Source organism: Pongo abelii, chromosome 19, assembly GCF_028885655.2.
Source record: "Pongo abelii isolate AG06213 chromosome 19, NHGRI_mPonAbe1-v2.0_pri, whole genome shotgun sequence".
NCBI lineage: Eukaryota > Metazoa > Chordata > Mammalia > Primates > Hominidae > Pongo > Pongo abelii.
The window spans coordinates 44,355,640-44,379,707 of record NC_072004.2 but is presented as its reverse complement, the minus strand read 5'-3'; the positions used below and the strand labels follow the sequence as shown (position 1 = coordinate 44,379,707).

The 24,068-nt window shown below is 39.9% G+C and overlaps 1 protein-coding gene across 1 annotated transcript in view; it reads left to right on the top strand.

Moving 5' to 3' along the window:
- The window catches only part of BLMH (bleomycin hydrolase), a 43,904-nt gene extending 20,130 nt beyond the window's left edge, over positions 1–23,774 (top strand). The window contains exons 10-12 of the mRNA XM_009251459.3: positions 688–805; positions 5,054–5,123; positions 22,805–23,774. Coding sequence (XP_009249734.3) covers positions 688–805; positions 5,054–5,123; positions 22,805–22,956 — 340 coding nt within the window. The 3' untranslated portion in view covers positions 22,957–23,774. The remainder of the gene's footprint in view (positions 1–687; positions 806–5,053; positions 5,124–22,804) is intronic.
- Positions 23,775–24,068: the final 294 nt, after the last annotated feature.

Below are 24,068 nucleotides of genomic sequence, written 5' to 3'. Positions count from 1 at the left end.
TATAGGATTCCTTGACTGTTCACCATTCTCCATTTTAGGGTTACTTATAAGTAGTTGTTGCTTGTAGGAAGTTGAGTAAATACCTTGATAGAGAAATCTGCTAAAAAGAGAATTAATGAGGTTTAAAAAATTTTTGAAAACAGGTACATGCAACTCCCAAGTGTGTCTCTCATGCTAACTAGAACATGCAAGGACCTCTCTCACATGTATTTTGCCTTTTGTTTCTTTGTATTTAACAATGTGAGTGTAGTGCTTATGCAAAAATATTCCCCAATATTTTGGGCATTGTTTATTTAAATTTTAATCAGCAGTGATTTAAATGAATTCAGAAACTGGTTGGTTCCACTAGCTCAAAAGAGATCAGTTTTCTAAGAAGTTACTTCAAAAGCTTTTTTCATTATTTTTTAAAGTTTTCTTGCCTAAATGACAGTGTAAACTTGTCAGCTTCTGATGTGGAGAATTTATCTCCTTTTTTTCCTGCATACTCCTGTGACACATAGAGAATGGACTCCCACTGAGAGACTAAGTTCTGCATGTTCCATATTCTTTCTGAAGAGCTACAGCTAGAGCCTTATTTATTTGGAGCTGTTGAGCCCCTTCAGTTTCTTCTGAATTCCTTTTACAGCCAAAAGCCAGTTTTCCCCATGATCGTACTCCCTTTATTTTGTACTATCATTCTTTTTACAGCTATGACCATGAGTTAGTGTTTGGTGTCTCCTTGAAGAACATGAATAAAGCGGAGAGGCTGACTTTTGGTGAGTCACTTATGACCCACGCCATGACCTTCACTGCTGTCTCAGAGAAGGTATGACCCTCAGCATGCCTGCTGGAGTGTTTGCACAGATGGATCTACATTCTCCTGCAGACTATTTACCCAACAAAGCTTCATTCATAGTGTATATGATTTCTGTTAAAAGTTAGTTTCCAAGTAAGACATTGTACCTGTGTCACTTGGGGCTTGGCTGCATGCTTAGAGGTAATATAAAAATAGGAACTTTCTATGAGGAGAATTCGGGTCAGCAGGGAGCGACTAAGTAACTGTTTCTGTAACTTTGGAAGGTCATGGTTTGAAGAGAAGTCAGCAAGGGAACTTGAGAGAAGATAACTTCTACTTTATAAGGAATCAGAATGTGCACTGAAAGTGTTCATATCTTGATGACCTGTGTTCAGATTTCCCTTCATTTGTCATTCAGATTCTTCTGCAGTAAAATGTTAATAACAGTAATTTGTGGACTCCATACCCATTTTTAGTTATATGCAGAGCTTCAGGAAATTGAATGTAAAGTATTTTGAATTTCCTGTGAAATAGTGTGTATAGTAATACCACTTTTTCTAGGATACAGAGTTGGAAACAACTGAAATTTTATCTTTCACAAATAAACTCCTCACTTCCAGTCAGTAAAAATAGATATTTTCCCCTCTGTGCTCAGGGATCATCAAGAAGGAAGAACTTGAACTACTTTAATTCTTTACCACCACAAGCAAAAATATTCTTTCTATCCTAATTCCTGGAAAGTCACAGAATAACTACCTTGTATAAATTGTTTTAGAAAATCATTTTGGGTTTTTTTTTGAGATGGAGTCTCACTCTGTCATCCAGGCAGGAGTGCTGTAGTGTGATCTCAGCTCACTGCAACCTCCACCTCTCGGGCTCAAAAGATTCTCTTGCCTCAGCCTTCTGAGTAGCTGGGATTACAGGCGCCCGCCACCACACCCAGCTGATTTTTTGTATTTTTGGTAGAAATGGGGTTTTGCCATGTTGGCCAGGCTGGTCTCGAACTCCTGACCTCGGGTGATCTGCCCGCCTCGGCTTCCCAAAGTGCTGGGATTACAGGCATGAGCCACCACCCCCGGCTAGAAAATAGTTTGATAGAGAATTGTTTTTGCTATCCTATCCACTAGATTTATGATCTTTAAAATATTTAGAAATATCTTAGCATATCATTATGCCACATTTTCCTAACTAGCCTATCTAAAAGTCCTGATTTGCTTTTTATACTCTATGCAGAATTGTGAGTGGGATGGAGTTTTCTCTCTGTACCTTTTTCTCACCTCTTCCAACTACTTCACTTGAAGGGTACCCTTTCAACCCCACAGCATCTAAGATCCCTGTGCTCTCTCCGTATTCAAAACTTGGTCTTAAAGGTTTAATTACATTCCTGCAAATTATAAGGCTAGTGCTTTGAGTAGTAGAACTCTGAGGTATTCTCAGTTTTATATGAGATCAAACACAGTATGGTGTAAAGGTGCCCTGAACTTAAGAGGCATTCTTAATGCTGATATTCCTGATCCTCATGTAGTTTTCATAAATAAATGTAAAGGTTGAGGTCTTGTAAACCAGCAAGCTGTTTTCCTCATTATTCCATTCGTCGATAATCTCAGCTCTGTAGTTAGCGAGACTCCCACACCAAGAAACAGGTTTTTAGGGTTACCCAGGAATATAATTTGCATTACTTATGTAGATCAGGAAAAGTCATTTTAAAACAGCAAATGGGGATTTAAAAGTGTTATCACCCCAAATTAACAAAATTCTCACATTTGAACTATAAACAAAACATAAAGTTAGGTTATAAAAGGTATTTTAGACCGGGTGCAGTGACTCACACCTGAAATCCCAGCACTTTGGGAGGCTGAGGCGGGAGGATCACCTGAGGTCAGGAGTTCAAGACCAGCCTGGCCAACATGGCGAGACCCTGTCTCTACTAAATACAAAAATTAGCTGGGCATGGTGGTGTGCACCTGTAATTCCAGCTACTCTGGAGGCTGAGGCAGGAGAATCCTTTGAACCTGGGAAGCGGAGGTTGCAGTGAGACAAGATTGCACCACTGCACTCCAGCCTGGGTGACAGAGCAAGACTCTGTCTCAAAAAAATAAAAAATAAAAATAAATAAATAAATAAAATACATGAAAAGGTTTTTCAAATAAGGGTGCTTTATAACTAAACTAAAGTTCTTTAAATAAATTTTTAAACTATATATAGAGGTTTTTTTTTCTTTTTTTTTTTGAGACTGAGTCTTGCTCTGTTGCCCAGGCTGGAGTGCCATGGCACAATCTCAGCTCACTGCAATCTCCGCCTCTTGGGTTCAAGCTGTTCTCCTGCCTCAGCCTCCTGAATACAGGCATGCACCATCAGGCCTGGCTAATTTTTTTTTTTTTTTTTTTGTATTTTTAGTAGAGACAGGGTTTCACCATGTTGGCCAGGCTGGTCTTGAACTCCTGACCTCAAGCAATCCACCTGCCTCGGCCTCCCAAAGTGCTGGGATTACAGGCATGAGCCACTGTGCCCAGCCGAGAATTTGGGGTTTGTTTTTTTTTAAAAAAAAAAAACAACAAAAACTTATAATTTCCAAGAGAAATTCAGCTTTTTATCATTTCTATCTCTGTTATAGAATATTCCTATTTTTCAGAAATAAAAATAATGAATACCACTGTCGTTTTCGTGGGAACTTCCATTCTTTGATAAGCATGGTTTATTTCCTTAGGAAAATGGAGCTACCTTACATGCTAATAGTATAAAGCAGAAATTGTTATAACTGGAATTTTATATTGAACATTTTCTCTTCATTCCACTAGAGTTTTTGATCCCAAAAACGAGTTTGATCTACACTTGAGTAATAGTACACAGGTAAATGCATACTAGTGGTTATATTTCCACAATTTTCTTTCTTTTGTTACTGATATCATGGAATCCCTATAAGGGAGTTCCAGGTGTTAATCATTTTGTAATTGTAGATGACCCAGAGAACAATTTGATCTAGGTCACTCCAGGAATTCATTGGCCAAGGGGAAAACATAGGAAACATTTTCAGACTTAGAGTAACAAGTAACTATATCACTTTAGGTGACATCGATTCTAACAGTGATATTTAAAAGGAAAGTAAAGTTGGACTACAGTGAGAGGAATAGAAAACCAAAACAGACATATAATATGCCAGCCGCAGAATGTATAGTATATAACGATACAGTTTTAAAGGATTTGGGGGCAAAGAGTAAGGATTAGTACAGGTAAGGGTGTTTGAAACTTGTGAGTTTGTTGGTGCTATTTGTGAGACAGAAAATTACTGAGATCCAAGAAAACTGCCAAGAGTGGAGTGTTTGGGTTAGCAGAGCCAAAGAGAACCAAATCCCACATAGTTGAGACTCATAGTTATTTGCAAGTGGGAGTTGACATATGAAATCATTAGGCGATAATACAGGGGTCAGTGCTCTTCTCATGCTACAAAGATTTAAGTTGCTTTGACATCAGTAAATGTCCTGGGTAAACATGAAAGAGAAAAGTCTTCTCCCAAATGGGGCCTTCCTCTTGTCCCTCTCTGTGTCACTATAGTAAAGGCTGTAAATGAAGGTTATCATGATGAGTGTCACTGTCCCTTTAAGAAGACGAAAATTGAGCTTATTTTAATAATGAAGATGGAAGAAGGAGAACAGTAGAAGTGCCTGGCTTTTGTTTATGAAAAATGGTCTTTTTACTTTTGCTTTGCCATTCAGTCTCTTCTTTGAAATTCAATATTTGTGTAACTGGATCAGTAAAAGAATGCATTTGGAGAGTATCATTATTTGGTTTCCCCAAGTAGAAAATCAGGCAGTATGATGAGTGTGTTTTGTTTTGTTTAAAAACTCTGACCAGGTTTTAGAATTATTCCTAAAATAAAGTAGGATGCATTTGCTTTAATCAATATTGATTGATTAAAAGCAAGAATCCCCAGCTTCAAATGTTTACTGCTTTTAGTAGGTTAATATAGTTTTTCTTAGTCAAGGAGCATTTTTACATGCCTATTTTATGTATACAATAGAATAGAAAGGATGAAATAGTATTTATTGCTTTGTTAGTTTATTATGTTTTTACCCCAAGAAATTCAAATTCCGTTTCTACTGGAGTATCCCTTTAGTGATCGTAGGAAATATATAGCCCTGACCAAATACTGTTTAGAGCAGGCTGCCTGTATAGAGCAGGCTGTTTCTTTCAAGTGGCTACAGAAGAGCTAAAATTATATGACACCTCAGCAGGGAGAATCTGGCTTCAGACTACTCACCATCATCCACTTTTTTTCAGGATGATCAGGATGGTGCTTTCACAAAATGGAGAGTGGAGAATTCATGGGGTGAAGACCATGGCCACAAAGGTGAGCTCAGTTTGGTAATACTAACTCCAGGTGACTGGACCTGCTCTACTCTGCCTCTCTGGGTGTCAGGCTGCTCTAGTGTGGAGGATTTCTCAGTAATTGGCTCCACTGACTAGACTATTCTACAGAAAAATCTGAGGATCTGATTTGTCCCCAGGATTCTCCTGACCATTATGGCATGCCTGAAATCCCAGGTTGACTCTGAGACTGCTATGTGCTTCATTTGTTGGAAACTATGTTGACCCTCCCCTCTTTGTAGACCGCTTGGTTAGTGAGGAGGTTGAATGCCCTTGCCAGGACACTTGATATATGGCATTTGATGCATTTTCTTTTCTTTTTTTTTTTTTTTTGAGACAGAGTCTCGCTCTGTCACCCAGGCTGGAGTGCAGTGGCATAATCTTGGCTCACTGCAAGCTCCGCCTCCCGGGTTCACACCATTCTTCTGCCTCAGCCTCCCGAGTAGCTGGGGCTTCAGGCGCCCGCCACCGCTCCCAGCTGATTTTGTATTTTTAGTAGAGATGGGGTTTCACCATGTTAGCCAGGATGGTCTCAATTTCCTGACCTTGTGATCTGCCCGCCTCAGCCTCCCAAAGTGCTAGGATTACAGGTGTGAGCCACTGCACCCAGCCTTGATGTATTTTCATCTACTACATCAGTACTCTAGAAAGTCAGAAGCCTTCTGTATGGGAGAATGGGACTGGCAAGAAGCTTTATTTAGGCATTTATTAGAGACTCCTTAGAAGTTATCATACCTAAAGTGGAAATGAACACTTTGCTTACCACTTAGAACTTCTTTATTCTGACAAATGAAAACCTAGGGAGAAGTCATAATTTACACTAAGTAGACTAAACAAAGTAACACAGGTAATATATGAGTTGTAGAAAAATTTTAAAATATAGATAAAAAGTCTCTAATAATCCAACCACCTAGAGATCACTGTTGATTAACAGTTTAGGGTATATTATTGTAAAATTTTGAGACCACATTTTTAAAGACTGTCTTTAGTAATAGCTTTTGAAAGAGATTTTACACTTTAATTTTTAGGGTTCCAAACCAAAAGTGGCGATCACCATGGCATATGTGTACATGTGAGCATGTAGATGCATGTGTGCTGGGGGCATTTTGTAGCCAGCTCTTTCCCAGAGTCCCTTTTTCTTTTAGCCAATGGATTCTGGCTAGGAAAAACATTAACTGCAGCTTAGTAGACTAGTTAGAAGACTGAGAAGAACCAGGTAGGGAAGCCAGAGACGTGACATTCAGAGATATTTGGAAACAAACTTGAGTATACATTTTACCCAACAGGAATTAGCCAGGCATTTTATTTTTAAAAAAAGAAAGAAAAAGAGATTTTAGCAACTCTTTGTTGTTGCCCCTCTCTGTGTTTAGAATAGTGATTTTCCAGCTATGTTCCTCACAGCCCTAGGATTTCCAAGGGTAAAAGGTAGAGGAGGGGGTGTGGAGGTTTGGACGTGAGCATATGGGACTTCCATAGCTCCTATTTGAAAATTGCTGTTTTAGAAGAGCCTGTTAAGCTGAGTTTTGAACTTGATAGCACTTTAGTATGCTGATTGGGCAGCACAGGCTTGTATGTGATAGCCAAAATCTGAATACCATTTATTTGTCATTCGAGGGCTTTTCATCTCCCTATGAGAATAATCACTGGTGGATTTTGGCTGACTGTCCCTGGAATCTGCTGTGAAACTCAGCAGCCCAGTGTTTATATGTAAACAAATACAAGTGCTGTTACTGCATTTCTCTTCATCATCAGATAGTTACATGTCTACCTTCTGTGATTTCTATAATTGTTCTGTGATTTCAGGGGTGCCTATTAAGTTAACTACTACGAATTAGAATACAACATTTTTAAATTGGTGGTTTCTTGTAAGGTGAATTTTATTTTAAGACAAATACACATTAGGGTCAAGTAGAGAAGGGTTTAAACCTCAGCAAAGTTAGCAGAGTAAAAATAATTCACAATTTAGTTATATCTGTAAGTTGGTGATAGTTAAGAGATGGATACTTGTCTTAAATTTGAAAGATTTGATTATTTCTAGCAAACATAAGATACTGAGTTAAAGTTTTCCTGTTGCTTCCAATGAACCCCCTGCAGCTTGTTTCATTTCTGGTCTAATTTGGTTCCTGTAATTGGCTTTGTTATCCTATAGGTTAGCACCTAGAAAAAGAACTAAAGTTGTATTTGTTTAGATGAGCCTGGATCCGTCAGCTTGCTGCGATATTTTTCCATCTGTAATAGTCAGTGAGTTTGAAGATAGTAGTGTTATCTGGTTAAGAGAGGATAAACACTTGTAAAATCAGGAAAATGTGTTTTATGTAGTGTGAGTTAATGTCTTTATTATTTTGAACCTAAATACTTAAAGATAATTTTAGGTCACTTTACTGTATATAATTTTTCCATTTAGCTTTACCTCTTTACTTTTACTCAATAAGAGTTTTGCTTGTGCTAACTTATTCATTATTATGCTGAGAGAACTGTAAAATATGGGATCTTGCCCCTGTAACTCTCCTGTAATCCTTCTTAGTGAAATCTGCAGCTATCTAGTAAAGATTAACTTTTTTGTTGTTCTCAAATAACTGAAATGCCTGTGATTATACACAGCAAAGCATTTCAGTAGAGAGCCAAAAGATAAGAAATAGAACTGAAGTGGGGGTAGGGAGTCGTTCATTCAAGCCAAAATAAATTATTCTTATGTATTTCTTGGTAATGTTCTTTCTAACTTAACAGGAAGGAAGGAAAGAAAACATGATCTAATTTAATTGGCACACTTGGCCTGACCTTAGGAGAGCGCATAGTATGTTATTATGTTGGCAATATGTGTTTACCCCAGCAGGGCCTTCTTGTCTGTCATCCTAGTTGACATTGGCTGGCAGGTCTGAGGCAGGACCTCTGTTTATGCTCTCTTGGGAGACATGACAACCTTAAGAAACACTGCTGGGATTTTGTTTCTGTAGATAACATTGTTAACAGTTTGTTGTTATTCTCTTTGGGATTTCTGACTGTTAAGATTGATGTTTCTGAAAAAGCAGTGTTGATAATACATGCTGGAGATAAACAGAGCAAAGATACCTGGGCAAGCTGCCTTTCCCCTTTGCCCAGCCCTGGCTTTGGTTCTCCCCATTGGTCATGTTCATGGCCCTCCTGTCCAGAAACTGTTTTGTAACACATAACCTGACTATTCCATAAAATGGACAGAAGGTTTCTTCTGAGCAGGAGGACATAAAAGGAGAAATTAGTTTTTGCTTTACTTTACCAGTTGGATTACTTCAAGTTGATGAATTCTGGTATTCATAGTCAGTTTTACTGAAAATTGGATGCATATCTAACATGTAATACTAACTTGGGTTTCTTTTCTCCCCTGCTTCTTAAAATACTTGACTATCCATTTTGTACCTTGTTAATGGATCATATCAGAAATGAATTTCACAATTAGGTGAGGGAACAGACTTTGGGATTTGATATATTATCTTTCATTTTGAAAAGTTGATAAAAATATTTCATAAAATATTTAAGAATTTAAAATCAAGGAAGTCACCTTTGATTTCCTCTCGTTATTAGTCAGAAATTCATCTGAGAAGAGCCTAATCTTTAAGCCAAAGTGACCTGCAGATCCCCTAGCTAGTAAATGATAAAGCCAGAATTATAACCCAGATGGCCTGACACAAGAGCCAGTTTTCTTAACCACTAAACTGTGCTTTCTCTCACCTTCCCTGTTCTAGCATGTCATCCACTCAAGAAATAACAGGTCAGTTCATGGTCACTGGTGACCAGAAACAGTGGATGAAGGGATATAAAACTGTATGAAGGACCTGGAGATGTTATGTAAATGTCTGACGTTGGGAGAAAAGGCCCCTAGAGCATCATTTGTGGCTGAGAATCTGAGTAAAGAGTGGAGATTGGGGCATTCTGTGAGGGTTTGTCACATGTTAGCACATTGTGACTTAGGCAAGTCAGAAACTATGCAGCCACCCAAAATTTCCCTGAATTTTGTCCATGCTGCTTTATAATAAGGCTATTTAGTTGTTTTTTTTGTTTTGTTTTGTTTAGTTTTTGTTTTTTTGAGACGGAGTCTCTCACTCTGTCGCCCAGGCTTTAGTGCAGTGGCGCAATCTCAGCTCACTGCAAGCTCCACCTCCCAGGTTCACGCCATTCTCGTGCCTCAGCCTCCCAAGTAGCTGGGACTACAGGTGCTCCCCACCACGCCCAGCTAATTTTTTGTATTTTTTAGTAGAGACAGAGTTTCACTGTGTTAGCCAGGATGGTCTTGATCTCCTGACCTTGTGATCCTCCCACCTCGGCCTCCCAAAGTGCTGGGTTACAGGCGTGAGCCACCGCGCCCGGTCAAGGTTATTTAGTTATTAACTTTTTATCTTGGACAATTTTAAACATATATAAAGTAAACAAGATTGTATTAAAGAACCCTGCATATGCCTGTCACCCACCTTCAGCAGTTATCAATATTCTGTCATGCCAATAATAGTGTATTTGATAGTCAATAAATTAAATTCCTAGATGATCTTTCTAATGAACCAGTCTTACTATGAAACTTTACTTCTTTGTGATTGGTTCACTTAGTTATGAGATTGTATTCCATTTCTAGAGCCTGACACAGCAGAACTCTAAATGTGGAATTATCATAATATAGTTCTTAATGCTTATTTGGTCCAGTTTCTCAATATGATAAGTAACAACTTTTAAGTGAAGATATGGAGGATATTTTCTAATTCTGCAACGTTCACTGAAGGAAAATACTTACCTTTTAAAAATTTTGTCTCTCCTGATTTTCATTTTGAACCAAGATGAGTTTTCCATTTTTCACATTGCTTTTGTTCCTTTCAGATACATGAACATTTGAAATTGTTTTTAACCCACATTTTTAATCTTTTCTTACAAATGAGCCTCTCTGTTCCTAGGAGATTTCTTTCATTTTAGTAAAACTTTCAGACTTCCTTCTAGAAAGGAGCCTCTAAATGGTTTCAGTTAAAGAGACTTTGGCATGTTAGAGATTAGAAACATGTTATCAATTCAGACTATATGTAGATTTCTGCTGCTTCCTAAAAACCAACATTATGACCTTTAATTGTCTCACCAGCCAAACTGCCACAAGTGATTTTGGAGATGGTATATTCAAAGCTAGGCACAAAAATCAACATACTCATATAATGCTGTGTTGTAGAACCAGGTGAGTTGTGGAGAGACAGTTACTAATAATTAATTCTTGATTTTAGATGCTGGGCAGTAATTTAACTCATTGTAGTGTCACATTTCTATGTCAATAACATGGACAATTTGTTTCTTTATGAGCTCCTACAGTTTGTAGCCATCAAATGAAATAATGTATGCAAGCATTTTTCAAACTGTATATTGTTATATAAATCTAAGGAGTTATGAACAGCCCATATTTCTGTTGGAGGTACTCAGGACATAAAGCTACAGGGCATCTTGCTTCGTGAGAATTCAAAGTTTGCTAATGTATTTGTATTTATTTCTCCTCATGACATGAGAGTAGAGTAACTCAGGATGTGAACATGGGTGATTATACCCAGGTTTTATGTGAAGAAATTAAAACTTACTGACAGTTGTGTCTTGTTTGGGTTGCACAGAATCAGAGATAGAATTGGAATTCAAATCTCTTAATTTGACACAGACAGCTTCCCTAAAAGTATGTATTACTTACAAAAGACAATCAGTTATTTGCAGGTCTGTTTGAGGTTCAGTTCTGGATTTCTAGTACAATAATGGAAACTATAGGCAATGTTGGGCCAGACTTGCTGAAACAAGAGTGAATTGTAGAACTTAAAAGCACAGGTTTTTGATTTCCAAGAAAGGGGCGAGATGCAAATTTGTTTTGTCACCTCAGAGGTTTTCATATCTCTCCAGGCTTGGGAAAAGTGCTGCTACCATTAAATCTGGATTCTGGGTTCTTTGATAAGGGCTTTTTGTTGCCGTTGTTGTTGTTGTTGTTGTTGTTGTTGTTGTTGTTGTTATGGAGTCTTGCTCTGTCTACCCAGGCTGGGGTGCAGTGGTGCAGTCTCGGCTCACTGCAACCTCTGCCTCCCAGGTTCAAGCGATTCTGGTGTCTCAGCCTCCTGAGTAGCTGGGATCATAGGTGCCTGCCACCATGCCCAGCTAATTTTTTTTTTTGTATTTTTAGTAGAGACGGTGTTTCACCTGTTGGCCAGGTTGGTCTCGAACTCCAGACCTCAAGTGATCTGCCCACCTCGTCCTCCCAAAGTGCTGGGATTACAGGTGTGAGCCATCACGCCCGGCCCTCTCAGAAGGGCTTTTCACCATCCATCTTTATTAACCAAAAAGCCTGCATGACGTTGGCTGAGAAATAGTGTATGTAGATGGAATAGAGGAAGTATGTACTCTCCAGTTCACTGGTGCTTCATGATCAAAGTGTGTGACTAAGAGAGGGCTATCATTATGTGGGCAAGGACAGACTATGTGACAGAGCTCCTAACCCGCAATGAGGCATCTGCTTGGGGGAGAAATCTCCTCATATTGAATGTAGAGTTTTGTGTATAGATGCTTTTTTACCTGTAGATAGGATCTGTAATTTTCACCAGATTGCCTCCAAGGTGTTTGTACTGGTTTAAGAAGGATGGAGGTTAAGCACAGAATCTGGAGCCAGACTGCCTGGGTATACATCCTGGCTAACCCATCTATTGGCTGTGTAACAGTGGTCATTGGTATTTAACCTATCTAAGCCTCAGCTTTCTCATCTGTAAAATAGGGATAATAATTGGACCTGTCTCGTAGGGTTGTTGTGAGAACCATGCCAGGTGCATAAGAAGTGCTTAGAAATACTAGCTCCCATTGCTACTGTTGTTAATGTTATCTATAGACTGAGGGCAAGAGAACAAGAACATGAAGCTCCCTAACCTTTCCCTTCTAAAGGAGGGCATCTAACTTGCCCCATGGTTCCGGTTTCAGATCTCTAAAAATTCAGTGCCCTAGTGTGATCATTATGCTACATCACCAGTGTAGTGGGCAGATGACCCATAGTGTGGGCTTAGTGTCGTGAGAGAAAGCAGTGGAGGTGAATAAACTTAGTGCTGAGGAAAAACCATTAGCAGTAGCATCAGCTCACATTTATTGATGGGATGCAAGGAACCGTGCATAGGCCATGGCGGAGTGAATGTCTCTGACCCTCAGAGGAATTTCTGCTTATTCACCTGTGACACAGGAAGGGGATTTGAAGAGGGCTGTGATGTGACAGAAGTGGCATTCATGGTGTGCTCCTCAGACTGTAAGATATAGGATAAATAGACCGAGAAAAGCAGAGAAGGGATGATTTTTTTTCCAAGAAGGCAGTTAACAGAAGAAGAACTAGGAAGTACCTCCTCTCAGTGGGGAGACAATAGGAAGACATGGAAGCTGAGGTGATTGAAAAGGGTGAGGGGTTGGAGAGAGCGCCTTGGAAGCCCAGGACTAGAGGGCGTCAGGAAGAACATGGTGGTAAATAGTCAAACAGCAGAGCAGACAGAAAATGGGTCAAGGAGAAAGGCTGTTGGGTTGGACTTAAGGTAGTTTTTGGAAACTTTAGGAGGGGTCAGGGTGCGAGCCCAGCTATACTATTATGCTCCATCAGCAGCATGTCAGTATTTCGTTCCTTCAAAGGCTACGTACAGTGGGGTTGCAAGGAATTGAAGGTGGGACAATTAAGGCTGTAAATCTTGGCCCCATATGGTGTTTGTAACCTATTGTAAGAACAAATATGTAAAACATAGACACAAGAATAAGCGCAGAGTCACACACAGGATAAACTGCAAGGGAGATGGTCAGTGACTGGAACTGTGAGGCCTCCTTAGGGATTCTTCAAGGGTGACCCTCTTTAGGGAGGGTGTTAGGGCTGTGGCTTTTTTTCTGAAAAGGGAGAGGGAGGCCAGCCAGAGAAATGGTGGCTGAGAAGTGCAGCTCTTGGCATTTGGAGCATGCGTTGAACAGGTCAGAGGAGTGAAGCCAAGAAGTAATGTGGCTTGCCATTCACAGAGCTTTTGAGGAATGACCGACAAGCAGACTTTGTCTGAAACAAATAGGAGTAGTGACAGTTTGGGGTGAGAGAAAAGTCATTGAGTTTCAGCGGGAAAACAAGACCCTTGGATGGCATCTAAATTTGTGCTTTCTTCTCCGGGTTCACCCTCAGAGATCCTGGAGAGCTGTGTATGCCCTCAGGGCTGCCTAGCTCGTACTCATTGGTCTAGAGAAAGAAGTCAACCGGGAGGTGAACAGGCTTCTTTTGGGCTCCTTAGTAGAGGGGCACTTCTCCGGCTGTGGACACTTCTGCTGACTGAACTTTGTGGTAGTTTAATGGTTTAAAAAATACAAACCACAAGCCAAAACAACCCCTTTTCTCTACCACATTTTCCACCCTGCATTTTTCCTACTATATTTACTAAGGAAACGGTACCTTCTAACCTTTGTTTCTGAAAGAGGCCCCAAGTAATATCCGGCTATAAGAGTATCTCTTCTTTTATCAGCAAATGGTTTATGAATGTAAATGTGTCCTCACCACATAGCCAGACTTCTATGTTTTCTCTGGAGAAAGAAGAAGCCTCTTCTCAGATCACTGTTTCAAATGGCAGTCATAATTATAAGGGGTGGTTTTGGTTCCCTTCCTCTGGCTTTTTTTTTTTTAAAACATCCAACCCATCCTGTTATCTGTCTTTCTAAATACATGCACTTAGAACACATGGTGTCTCTTTGATTTAAACAGACAAAATAGCTAGCCAAACGTGGTAGTATGCACCTATAGTCTTAGCTACCCAGGGGGCTGAGGCAGGAGGATCGTTTGGGCCCAGGAGTTCAAGTCCAGCCTGGGCAACATAGTGAGACTCCGTCTCTAAAAAATAAATAAATAAAAGATACAAAATACGTTATAAATGCACCCAACAAAAATAGGGTTCCTGTTTGTTGATATGGGGTTTGTGAGCAGATGGAGTTTGTTTCAAAGTTAGGTACCTGAGCTAGACTAAATGCTATCTGTTGCTGAAGCCATAACTACCTCCCAAGTCTCTTTGCCCACAGAGTGCTCAACTGGAGGAAGCTGAGCCCTATGAGAAAGATGGAATTTGAATTTACGACCTGGATTTGATGTTGGCTTTACTTACTGCCCTCTTTCCTCACAGCATTGTTGTGAGGATAAAAATCAAAACAAGGATAGTGATGTGAAATTGCACTGTGAAGTGTAAGCTCCTCACAGGGTTTTGGGGGTATATATGTGTGCATTTTTTTTGTTTTGTTTTCTAAAGTGTAATTCTTTTAATAGATAATGAAATTACATTGTTCCAAAATCAAAATATAAAAAGGTATATGAAAAAGAATTTTGTTTCCATCTCTGTCACTCTTCATTCCCCTGCCTCTCTCTTAGGTTATTATTTCTATTTCTAGTATGTCTTTCCTTATTTTTTTTAGTACAAACATACACATATATAAATATATTATTGCCTCCTTTTCTTACACTAGTGGTAGCACACTAGGTCGCCTGCTCTGCATCTTGTCCTCACTTCACTTACAGCATATCTTGGGGACATTTTCTTATCAGTACATCAGTACAGCTTCATTATCTTCCATTGTCTGGATCTACCACAGTTTATTTAACCATTTCTTTTACTAATGGGACTTGGGTTGTTTCAGTCTTTTGCTATTACAAACATTATTGCAGTGGGTTACTATATATATGTACAGTGCTTAGAATAGTGCCTGGCACATAGTAAGTGCCGAATAAATATTGGCTTTGTTGCACATAAATTCATATTGTATGCATGTAAGTACTGTGTATCTGTAGGATGAAGTCCCAGAAATGACACTGCTTAATGAGGAGGGTAAATACATTTGTAATTTTTCTAGATACTTTTCAGGACAGATCCAACATCTCTGGACACCATTCCATAGGCATTGTGTCATTTTGCACATTTGCAACATACCCTGTACAAATTCAAGGAGGTATTAGGTTATGCTTCACCCAGTGGATACCTAACAGAAGTGGTTGACAAATTGTCACTACTTAATTATCTGTTGAAATTATCTGTGTTCATAGTTGGGGACTATGCCAAGGCCTTAGTGAGTAATGGAGTTTTTCATTGAGAGTCTTGTTTCTGATGTTTACTTATCGCTTATCCTTCTTTTTGTTTTTTGTTTGTTTGTTTGTTTTTTCATTATAATAACAGAAAAATGTTTATAAGTGTAACACCAGTTAAAAACCAAAAGAAAAAGATTGATAAATTTGACTTAATAAAAACAAAAAATGGGCCGGGCATGATGGCTTATGCCTGTAATCCCAGCACTTTGGGAGGCTGAGGTGGGTAGATCACCTGAGGTCAGGAGTTCAAGACCAGCCTGGCCAAAGTGGCGAAACCCCATCTCCACTAAAAATACAAAAAATTAGCCGGGCGTGGTGGTGGGCACCTGTATTCCCAGCTACTCAGGAGGCTGAGGCAGGAGAATCACCTGAACCCGGGAGGCAGAGGTTGCAGTGAGCTGAGATGATGCCACTGCACTCCAGCCTGAGCTACAGAGCAAGACTCTGCCTCAAAACAACAATAAAAATTGTTAATAGGCTAGAAAATATAAACTAAATTAGAAGGCCAATTACATAATAGGAAAAAAATGTTTGCAACCGATATAAAATATAGAGTGTACTGTAACTGATCACTATGAAAAAGAAAAAAGCTCCAATTTAAAATGTGCAGAGGGCTAAGTGTAGTGGCTCACCCCTGTAACCCCAGAGGTTTGGGAGGCCAAAACAGGAGGATTGCTTGAGCCCAAGAGCTCGAGACCAGCCTGGGCAACATCGCAAGACCCCATCTCTACAAAAATTAAGAAAATTAAGTGGGCAAGGAGGCGCACGTCTGTAGTCCTAGCTACTTGGGAGGCTAAGGTGGGAGGATCGCATGTCCCCAGGAGTTTGAGGCTGCAGTGAGCTGTGATTGTGTCACTCAGCCTGGGTAACAGAGTAAGAGCTTGTCTCTCTCTCTCTTTTTTTTTTGAGATGGAATCTCACTCTGTCGCCCAGGCTGGAGTCCAGTGGTGCGATCTTGGCTCACTGCAACCTCTGCCTGCCTGGTTCAAGCAATTCTCCTGCCTCAGCCTCCTGAGTGACTGGGACTACAGGCACACGCCACCATGCCCAGCTAATTTTATGTATTTTTAGTAGAGATGGGTTTTACCATGCTTGCCAGGCTGGTCTCAAACTCCTGACCTCGTGATCTGCCCGCCTCGGCCTCCCGAAGTGCTGGGATTACAGGCATGAGCCACCATGCGTGGCGAGACCTTGTCTCTTAAAAAATGAACAGAGTTCTCAGACAGACACTTCACAAAAGAAAATTGTCAATAGCAAGCAAACACATAAAAGGAGAAAAGGCTCAAAATGGATCCAAGAAGAAAGTTAGTAATTATGTATACCAGATATTGATTAGGATATAAGGAAATTTAATACATTTATTTATTAATAAAATTAAGCATTGCTTAAGACAGGGATCTTTTCTGAAATGCATCATTAGGTGATTTTGTGATTGTGTGGACATCATGGAGTGTACTTACACAAACCTTGATGGTATAGCCCATTGCCCCTAAGCTACAAACCTGTACAGCATGTTACTGTACTGAATACTCTAGGCAGTTGTTACACAGTGTTATTTGTGTATCTAAACATAGAAAAGGTACAGCAAAAATACCATATTATAATCTTACAGAACCACTATCATATATGTGGTTCATTGTTGACCAGAATGTTATTACACAGTGCATTAATGTAGATGATTAAGGGTGTGCACGAAGATTTACTTACAGAAATGTTTATAACAGTATTGTTTCTAAGCATGAAAAAATCCGGATTCAAACAATAGGGGACTGATTAAATGTGTTTTGATTTAATCATGTAGATTCAGTACTTAAAAATTATGATGTAGATAGATGTATTTCATTATCAATAAGGAAAGAGATTAATTGGAAAACAGTATGTGTATTACTTTGTAATACAAGACCACCATGTATGATGTATCATTTTTATGAAATTAAAGCGTCTAGTACATGTAGAAACTTTATTAAGGATGCATGTAAAATTTGACAGAGCTTGAACATGTGTCCCAAGGTGGTGGGATTGTAGGCAGTTTAAAAATTAATATTTGTCTTCTCTTTCTCCTCCTTTCATGTTTCCAAAACTTTTTATGACGAGTTGGGTAATTTTTAAGGAGTTAAAAAGCAGTGTAACATTTTAGAAATTTTGGAGAGAAAATCTATCCCGTGTCATAAAATTTTCATTTTTTATTGCTTTTCATGGTTTTTTTTTTTTCATGTGCATCTATATTTGTAACATAGTTGTAATTATACAGGATATGCCACTCTAATCTATTTTTTATCACCTAAACACTTTTTTATGTTGCTACACAGTCTTTGCAACTTCATTATAAAGTGATTCCTGTTCTGTGAGGTGGTTTCTCCCTGATGATTAGGAAGCTTGAAATATAAGACAAGTGCCAGTGAGGCTTCTGCTTTCCTTTCTGGGAGGCTTTCTTCAACCTTGAGTTATGGCCGCCAGGTGAAAGATTGGCAGTGACTGAATGAGGCCTTGGTAGTCCAGCTTCTTAGTTCCGTGCTGCCAGACAGACCGTCAGAGCAGAACAGAGACCTTCATTTTGTCATAACTTTTTTAAAAATGGCAAAAAATAATAGCTACATACAGTTTGTTAGTGAGGTGAAATACCTCATAGAACAAAGACAACAAAGAATATAAAATGTTTCTAATATGTTAAAATATAAATATTTTATACTCTTTGTTTTCTTTAGTCTGAAAGGCTTAAATCTTACATTTCTGGTGGGATTTCAGAAAAAAAATGTTTTCTTAGGTAAAGCGTCTTTTTTCCCTTAAACTAGCCCATTTGAAACTCTTCTGTTTCTGAATGAATTTCACCTAACCTGTCTACAGCTATATTCACAGACGCTGTTTTTCCCTTTACAGACTGACCCTACCCTTTCTGTTACAAAATACAGAAACATTCCCAGTGTTTTTTGGTTGATTGGTTGGTTTGAGGTGTTTTATTTTGTTTTGAGGACTGTTCACTTTTCTTTCTTTCTCATTGCATGTAAACAAGACATTAAAGTTTAAACAAAATTTAATTTCACCTTAGTTCCTAAAGCTGACTTTCTTTATTTATCTGTGTTTCCCTCAGTGTAACCTTGGGATCCCTGGAGCAGGTTTTTATTTTGTTTTCTTTTCTTTTTTCCTTGGAATGCTTGTGTCTCATGGCCAGTGTGCCTAAGGGTTAGGAGCTGCACCTTCCTGAAAATCAAAAGGGCCACCCGAATCCTGCCTGAGCCGGTGCTTTGCTGCTTCCTACACAGGTTTCAGACACACTGATCCTAATCTTCTCAGTCAAACTCCAAGACACACAGTGTCAACAGTTACGGCAGCCACAAGTTCATTATCTACATAGGGCGCAATTACTTGGCAGCTACCTAGACTGTGAGGTTTTTGTGGGTCCCCAAAGAACTCATATCCTGAAGAGAGAGACTAATCAAGGCGGGTCCTCTTGGCAGGGACATTGAAAGAGTGGATTACAATTGATAGGAATTTTAATTTGTGAGGACTTAATCTGATATGCTTTTGGAACGAGATAGTGTAGATGTACTTATTGTCCATTTTCTGGGAGCATTCTTTGAAGATTCATTTGATTGTATGGTGATAGTATTGTTGAAAGGACACAGAATTTTATTACATGAATCTGCTTCTATCCTTCACCTGCCTAACTGCCCAGGGCCACTGCAGGGATTTATTCAGCCTGCATTGTGGTGAGGGAAGGGATGACTAATGTCTCAAACAGTGTGGTGTTCCCTAGTCTGCTCTCCTGCTTGCTGAAAGCTCCTTTTTGGGAAGGCAGATGCTTAGTTTTTCAGGAAGCACTCACTTAGGATGCAGTATTTTAGTTTTAAATAGTACGCACTGGTTGACCTTTGAGCGGACAGAACTTCTGTTGCCAGAACCTGGTGGCACTGGTGTGGGTGATGTTAATTAAGGGCCAGGTCTTGACACCAACAAAGCCAGGAAGTTCGGAATATATAATCAAGACAAGCCAGAAGTAGCACAGGCTACAGAATGGGCCTGTACCATCCTTCCGTCTCTCGTCTATTGAAAGTAGGGGCCCTGGATCCAGGAGGCCAGCTTATCAGGAGACAAGGGTGCATTCCTTTACCTGCCTTGGTCGGAGCACTTGAACACTTTTACAGAGCACTCCCAACCCCCACCATTCCCACCCCCAAGACAGGGTCTCACTCTGTTTAGGCTAGAGTGCAGTGGTGTGATCTTGGCTCACTGAAACCACAGGCTCAGGCCACCACACCAGCTAATTTTTTTTTTTGTTTTTTGTTTTTTTGTTTTTTTTTTTTTTTTTTGGTATTTTTTGTGGGGATGGGGTTTCGCCATGTTGCCCGGGCTGGTCATGAACAACTGGGCTCAAGCAATCCACCGGCCTCGGCCTCCTAAAGTGCTGAGATCATAGGTGTGAGCCACTGCACCTGGCCTCCAGAGTGTTTTTGAGGGTAAACGTATGCTATACCACGTCAGGATGATCTGTCTGTGACTTCTGTCAGGTGAAAAACAGGATTGGGCATAGATGACTTCACCAAATCAATTGTGTTTTCAGGTTAAATAATGCCCTTTGTCACACCTTTTAGCATACAAAATTAGACTTACCACTATTGTTGCCTTTTAATTATTTAATCCAGTCTTGCCTCAAGAGCAGCAGTTCTCAAAGTGTGATCTTTGAGTCCCTAGGGTCCTTTCAGGGGGTGTGCAGGGTCTGCCCTTGAGCAACATATCTGTGTGAGGCTGGATTTCCTTCATCTTCTTCAAGCAGAACAACATACTGCAACAGATTAAACACAGATGCAGATACAGGAATTCAGCTGTCTTCTACAAATCTAGACATTAAAATGTAAAACAATGCCACTTTTCTGACTAAAAATTTTTTTTACAGAATGTAATTATTTTTTCCTTAAAATATATTGTTTATATATATTTTTCATACTTATTTTTAAATGAATTAATATTTTTAACTTTCTGTTTTAGTTTCTGATATAGTAAATAATGATAGATATTAGTCCACATAAAGAATGTTTTCAGTCCTTAATAATTTTAAGAATGTAAAGGGCAGGGCTTGAGGCCAAGAGGCTTGAGAACTGCTGCACTAGGGGACCCTCTTGGTAGAAACACCTACTTTTCCTTTCTCTTGGTCCTGTGTAGTGGGAAATGGTATAGCACAGGCCTAGGTTTATACAAACTTTCAGAGAAAAATGGCTCCAGTGTTTACTATAAAACAAGTATCAGATACAGTCAGATGACAGTCGTGGTGCTGATGGCCGTTGCTAGTCCGGGAGCCCGCATTTCTCTTGATTCAGTACACATCGTTTGCTCTGTGTTCTGTCTGTGGCCCAGCAGCCCATTCTTGTTTTAAATATACGGACTTCAGTCTCTCACTTTAATTTTGCTCTTCTTATTAGCAATGGCTTGGGTAAAGCATTTTTTTCCCATTTAAGTTTTTTGGAGATCTGTTCCTGAAAGAACAGATTTGTTTTTGTTTTTTTAACTTTCAATAGTTTTTGGGGAACAGGTGGGTTTTGGTTACATGGATAAGTTCTTTAGTGGTGATTTCTGGGACTTTGATGCACCCAGCACCTGAGCAGTGTACACTGGTATGTTGTCTTTGTTTTATCCCTCCACCCCTCCCACTCTTCCATCCTGAGTGCCCAAAGTCCATTATATCATTCTTAGGCCTTTGCATCCTCATAGCTTAGCTCCAACTTATGTAAGTGAGAACATACAATATTTGGTTTTCCATTCCTGAGTTACTTCATTTAGAATCATGGCCTCCAGCTCCATCCAAGTTGCTACAAAATACATTATTTTTTTCCTTTTTATGGCCGAATGTAATATTCCATGATGTATAAATGTCACATTTTCTTTATCCACTTGTTGGTTGATGGGTGCTTAGGTTGGTTCCATGTTTTTGCAGTTGTGAATTGTGCTGCTATAAGCATGCGTGTGCATGTATCTTTTTCATTTAGTGACCTCTTTTCCTTTGGGTAGATACCCAGTAGAGGGATTGCTGGATCGAATGGTAGATCGTTAATTCTTTAAGGAATCTCCATACTGTTTTCCTTAGTGGTTGTACTAGTTTATATTCCCACCAGCAGTGTAAAAGTGTTCCCTTTTCACCACATCCACACCAACATCTATAATTTTTTTACTTTTTAATTATGGCCATTCTTGCAGGAGTAAGGTGGTATCACATTGTGGTTTTAATTTGCATTTCTCTGATAATTAGTGATGTTGAGCATTTTTTCATGTTTGTTGGCTGTTTGTGTATCTTCTTTTTCAGATTGTCTATTCATGTCCTTTGCCCATTTTTTGATGGGATTATTTGGTTTGTTTGTTTGTTTGTTTGTTTCTTGCTGATTTGTTTGAGTTCCTTGTAGACTCTGGGTGTTAGTCTTTTGTCAGATTCATAGTTTGCGAAGATTTTCTCCCACTCTGTGGGTTGTCTGTTTACACTGCTATTTCTCTTGCTGTGCAGAAGCCTTTTAGTTTAATTAGGTTCCATTTATTTATGTTTTTGTTGCATTTGCTTTTGGGGTCTTAGTCATGAATTCTTTGCCTAAGCCAATGTCTAGAAGAGTTTTTCCGATGTTATTTTCTAGAACTTGTTATTGGTTTCAGGTTTTAGGTTTCAGCCTTTGACCATCTTGAGTTGATTTTTGTGTAAGGTGAGAGATGAGGATCTGGTTTCTGAAGGGGAATTTGTGTTGGCCTAGTGGAGCCTGAGATGCAGGTTAATCCTCCTTATGGAAGGCAACGATTACTAGGATGGGTACCCGATGACACCACACTTTTTCTCTCAGCTGAGCTTTCAACCTTAAATGGGGCATTAGTGCCAGGGCACCTCTGTATAGTCCTAACCCACTGGAGAGGCCTTCCTAAGAAGAGCAGGTTGAGCAGATGTCTCAGTCTTCTAGTTCTGCCTGATCCTCATCATAGATTTCCTCCTAGGAAAACAAGGACTGTTTGATCATTTGACTCCTACAGTATCATCTGCAAATAAGTGCATACCTAGGAATGATGACTTGGCCCCATCAGAATGCTCACAGCAGCCCACCTGGTTGTTGTAGGAGTGTGTGATAGAAAGGAATGGGGGAGAACAGCTATTGACACTGGTAGGGGGTAAGAAGGGAACTGGGGTGCTTGCCCTTCTGACCCTAGAGATTTATGCCCTAGGTGTGGCCATATGAATGAGAAGTTTTTCTGCCTCCCTACTAGTATACAGGTCATCACTCACCATCACCAAGGCAGCGGAAGAAGAGAACATCAGTACAGGATCTGGTGTTAGCCTTAGGTCCAAGGCCCAGCTCCGAACCTCACCATGTGACCTGGGCACATCACCTAGTTACTCCAAGACCCGGTTTTCTAATTTTTCTAGAAATAGAGCCATGCCTGTCCTATCTGCTTCACAGAATTGCTAATAAGATTTAGATTAAATGAAATTACAGATGGGAAAGCTGAAAAATATGTATGAATATTAGTTTTGTAAAAGGTTTATCCTACAAAAAGGGTTTCTGCTCTTTGTCCCTTGCCCTCTGGATTCATAAGTCTTCTGTTCTTTTCTCCAGGTTACCTGTGCATGACAGATGAGTGGTTCTCTGAGTATGTCTACGAAGTGGTGGTGGACAGGAAGCATGTCCCTGAAGAGGTGCTAGCTGTGTTAGAGCAGGAACCCATCATCCTGCCAGCATGGGACCCCATGGGAGCTTTGGCTGAGTGATACTGCCCTCCAGCTCTTTCCTCCTTCCATGGAACCTGACGTAGCTGCAAAGGACAGATCCAGGGACTGAAGCCAAAGTTATGCAAGGGACTGTGTGTTGCCACAGGACACAGTCATATTTCCAGTCTCCACCAGGAACCTCTTCGGAAAGTGTGCTTTATGCTGAAACAGAATACTGTTAAAGGAAAAAAAAAGGGGGGGGAAGATCAGGTCATACTATCTACTCTCCTCATCTCTAACAGCTCAGGATCTCTTAGCATTTTAATTAGATGTAATTGTTTGTCTTTAACTGTCAAAAAGTTTGGTTCTGTGTCTGTGTTTTAATAAGACAAGAGAGGATGAGCGATTGAGGTATATGGAGAGAAAACAGACCTAATGCTCCTTGTTCCTAGAGTAGAGTGGAGGGAGGGTGGCCTAAGAGTTGAGCTCTCGGAACTGCATGCTGCTGGACAGTATCACTGTCTTTCCTAGATGGCAGTCACTGAATTCCATTTTTTCAAGGTAATTTCTTGTGCCTCTAATAGCCCAAGAATGGGAGGTTGATCAGATCTGACATGATTCCTTCCTGTTCTGAACTGTGGGGTGCACATCTCTGCTTGAGTCAGGTTTGAGTAGAGGCTTAGAGACAGTTGGGTGAGAACAACCAAAATCTTATCGTGGTCTCAGTTATAATCATTAGGGGGAGCTCTAGCCAAATGGTTTAACTTCTGCCTTTGGAACTGGGGATTGGGTGGGCAGGAAAAGGTGATATCCATTCTTTCTGATAACTAGATGGTGCTGAGAAGCTTTTGAATAAAAACTTTGCTAAATGAGAATAAGCTGATTTATGTGGTCTGTCTAAGAAGTGTTTGTTTAACTACAAAAGAAAGCAGCCAGGTGGCTCGTGTTCTTGAAAGTGAAAAAACAGAAAAAGGGCTTCCCTCTTCAGCTTCTCTGCAAGATGTGTGCTGTTTCCTAGACTGCCGATTCTCACTGGCATCTGCAAAGGGCTTCCAAGCGCGTATTTAAGAAGGACTGTTCCCCTACCACGTAAATGTTCTACCCAGATCCAGGGTCCCTACAAGGGTGGGGAGTGAGGCTCTGTTGGGTCCAGCCTTAGAATAGGTCAGTAA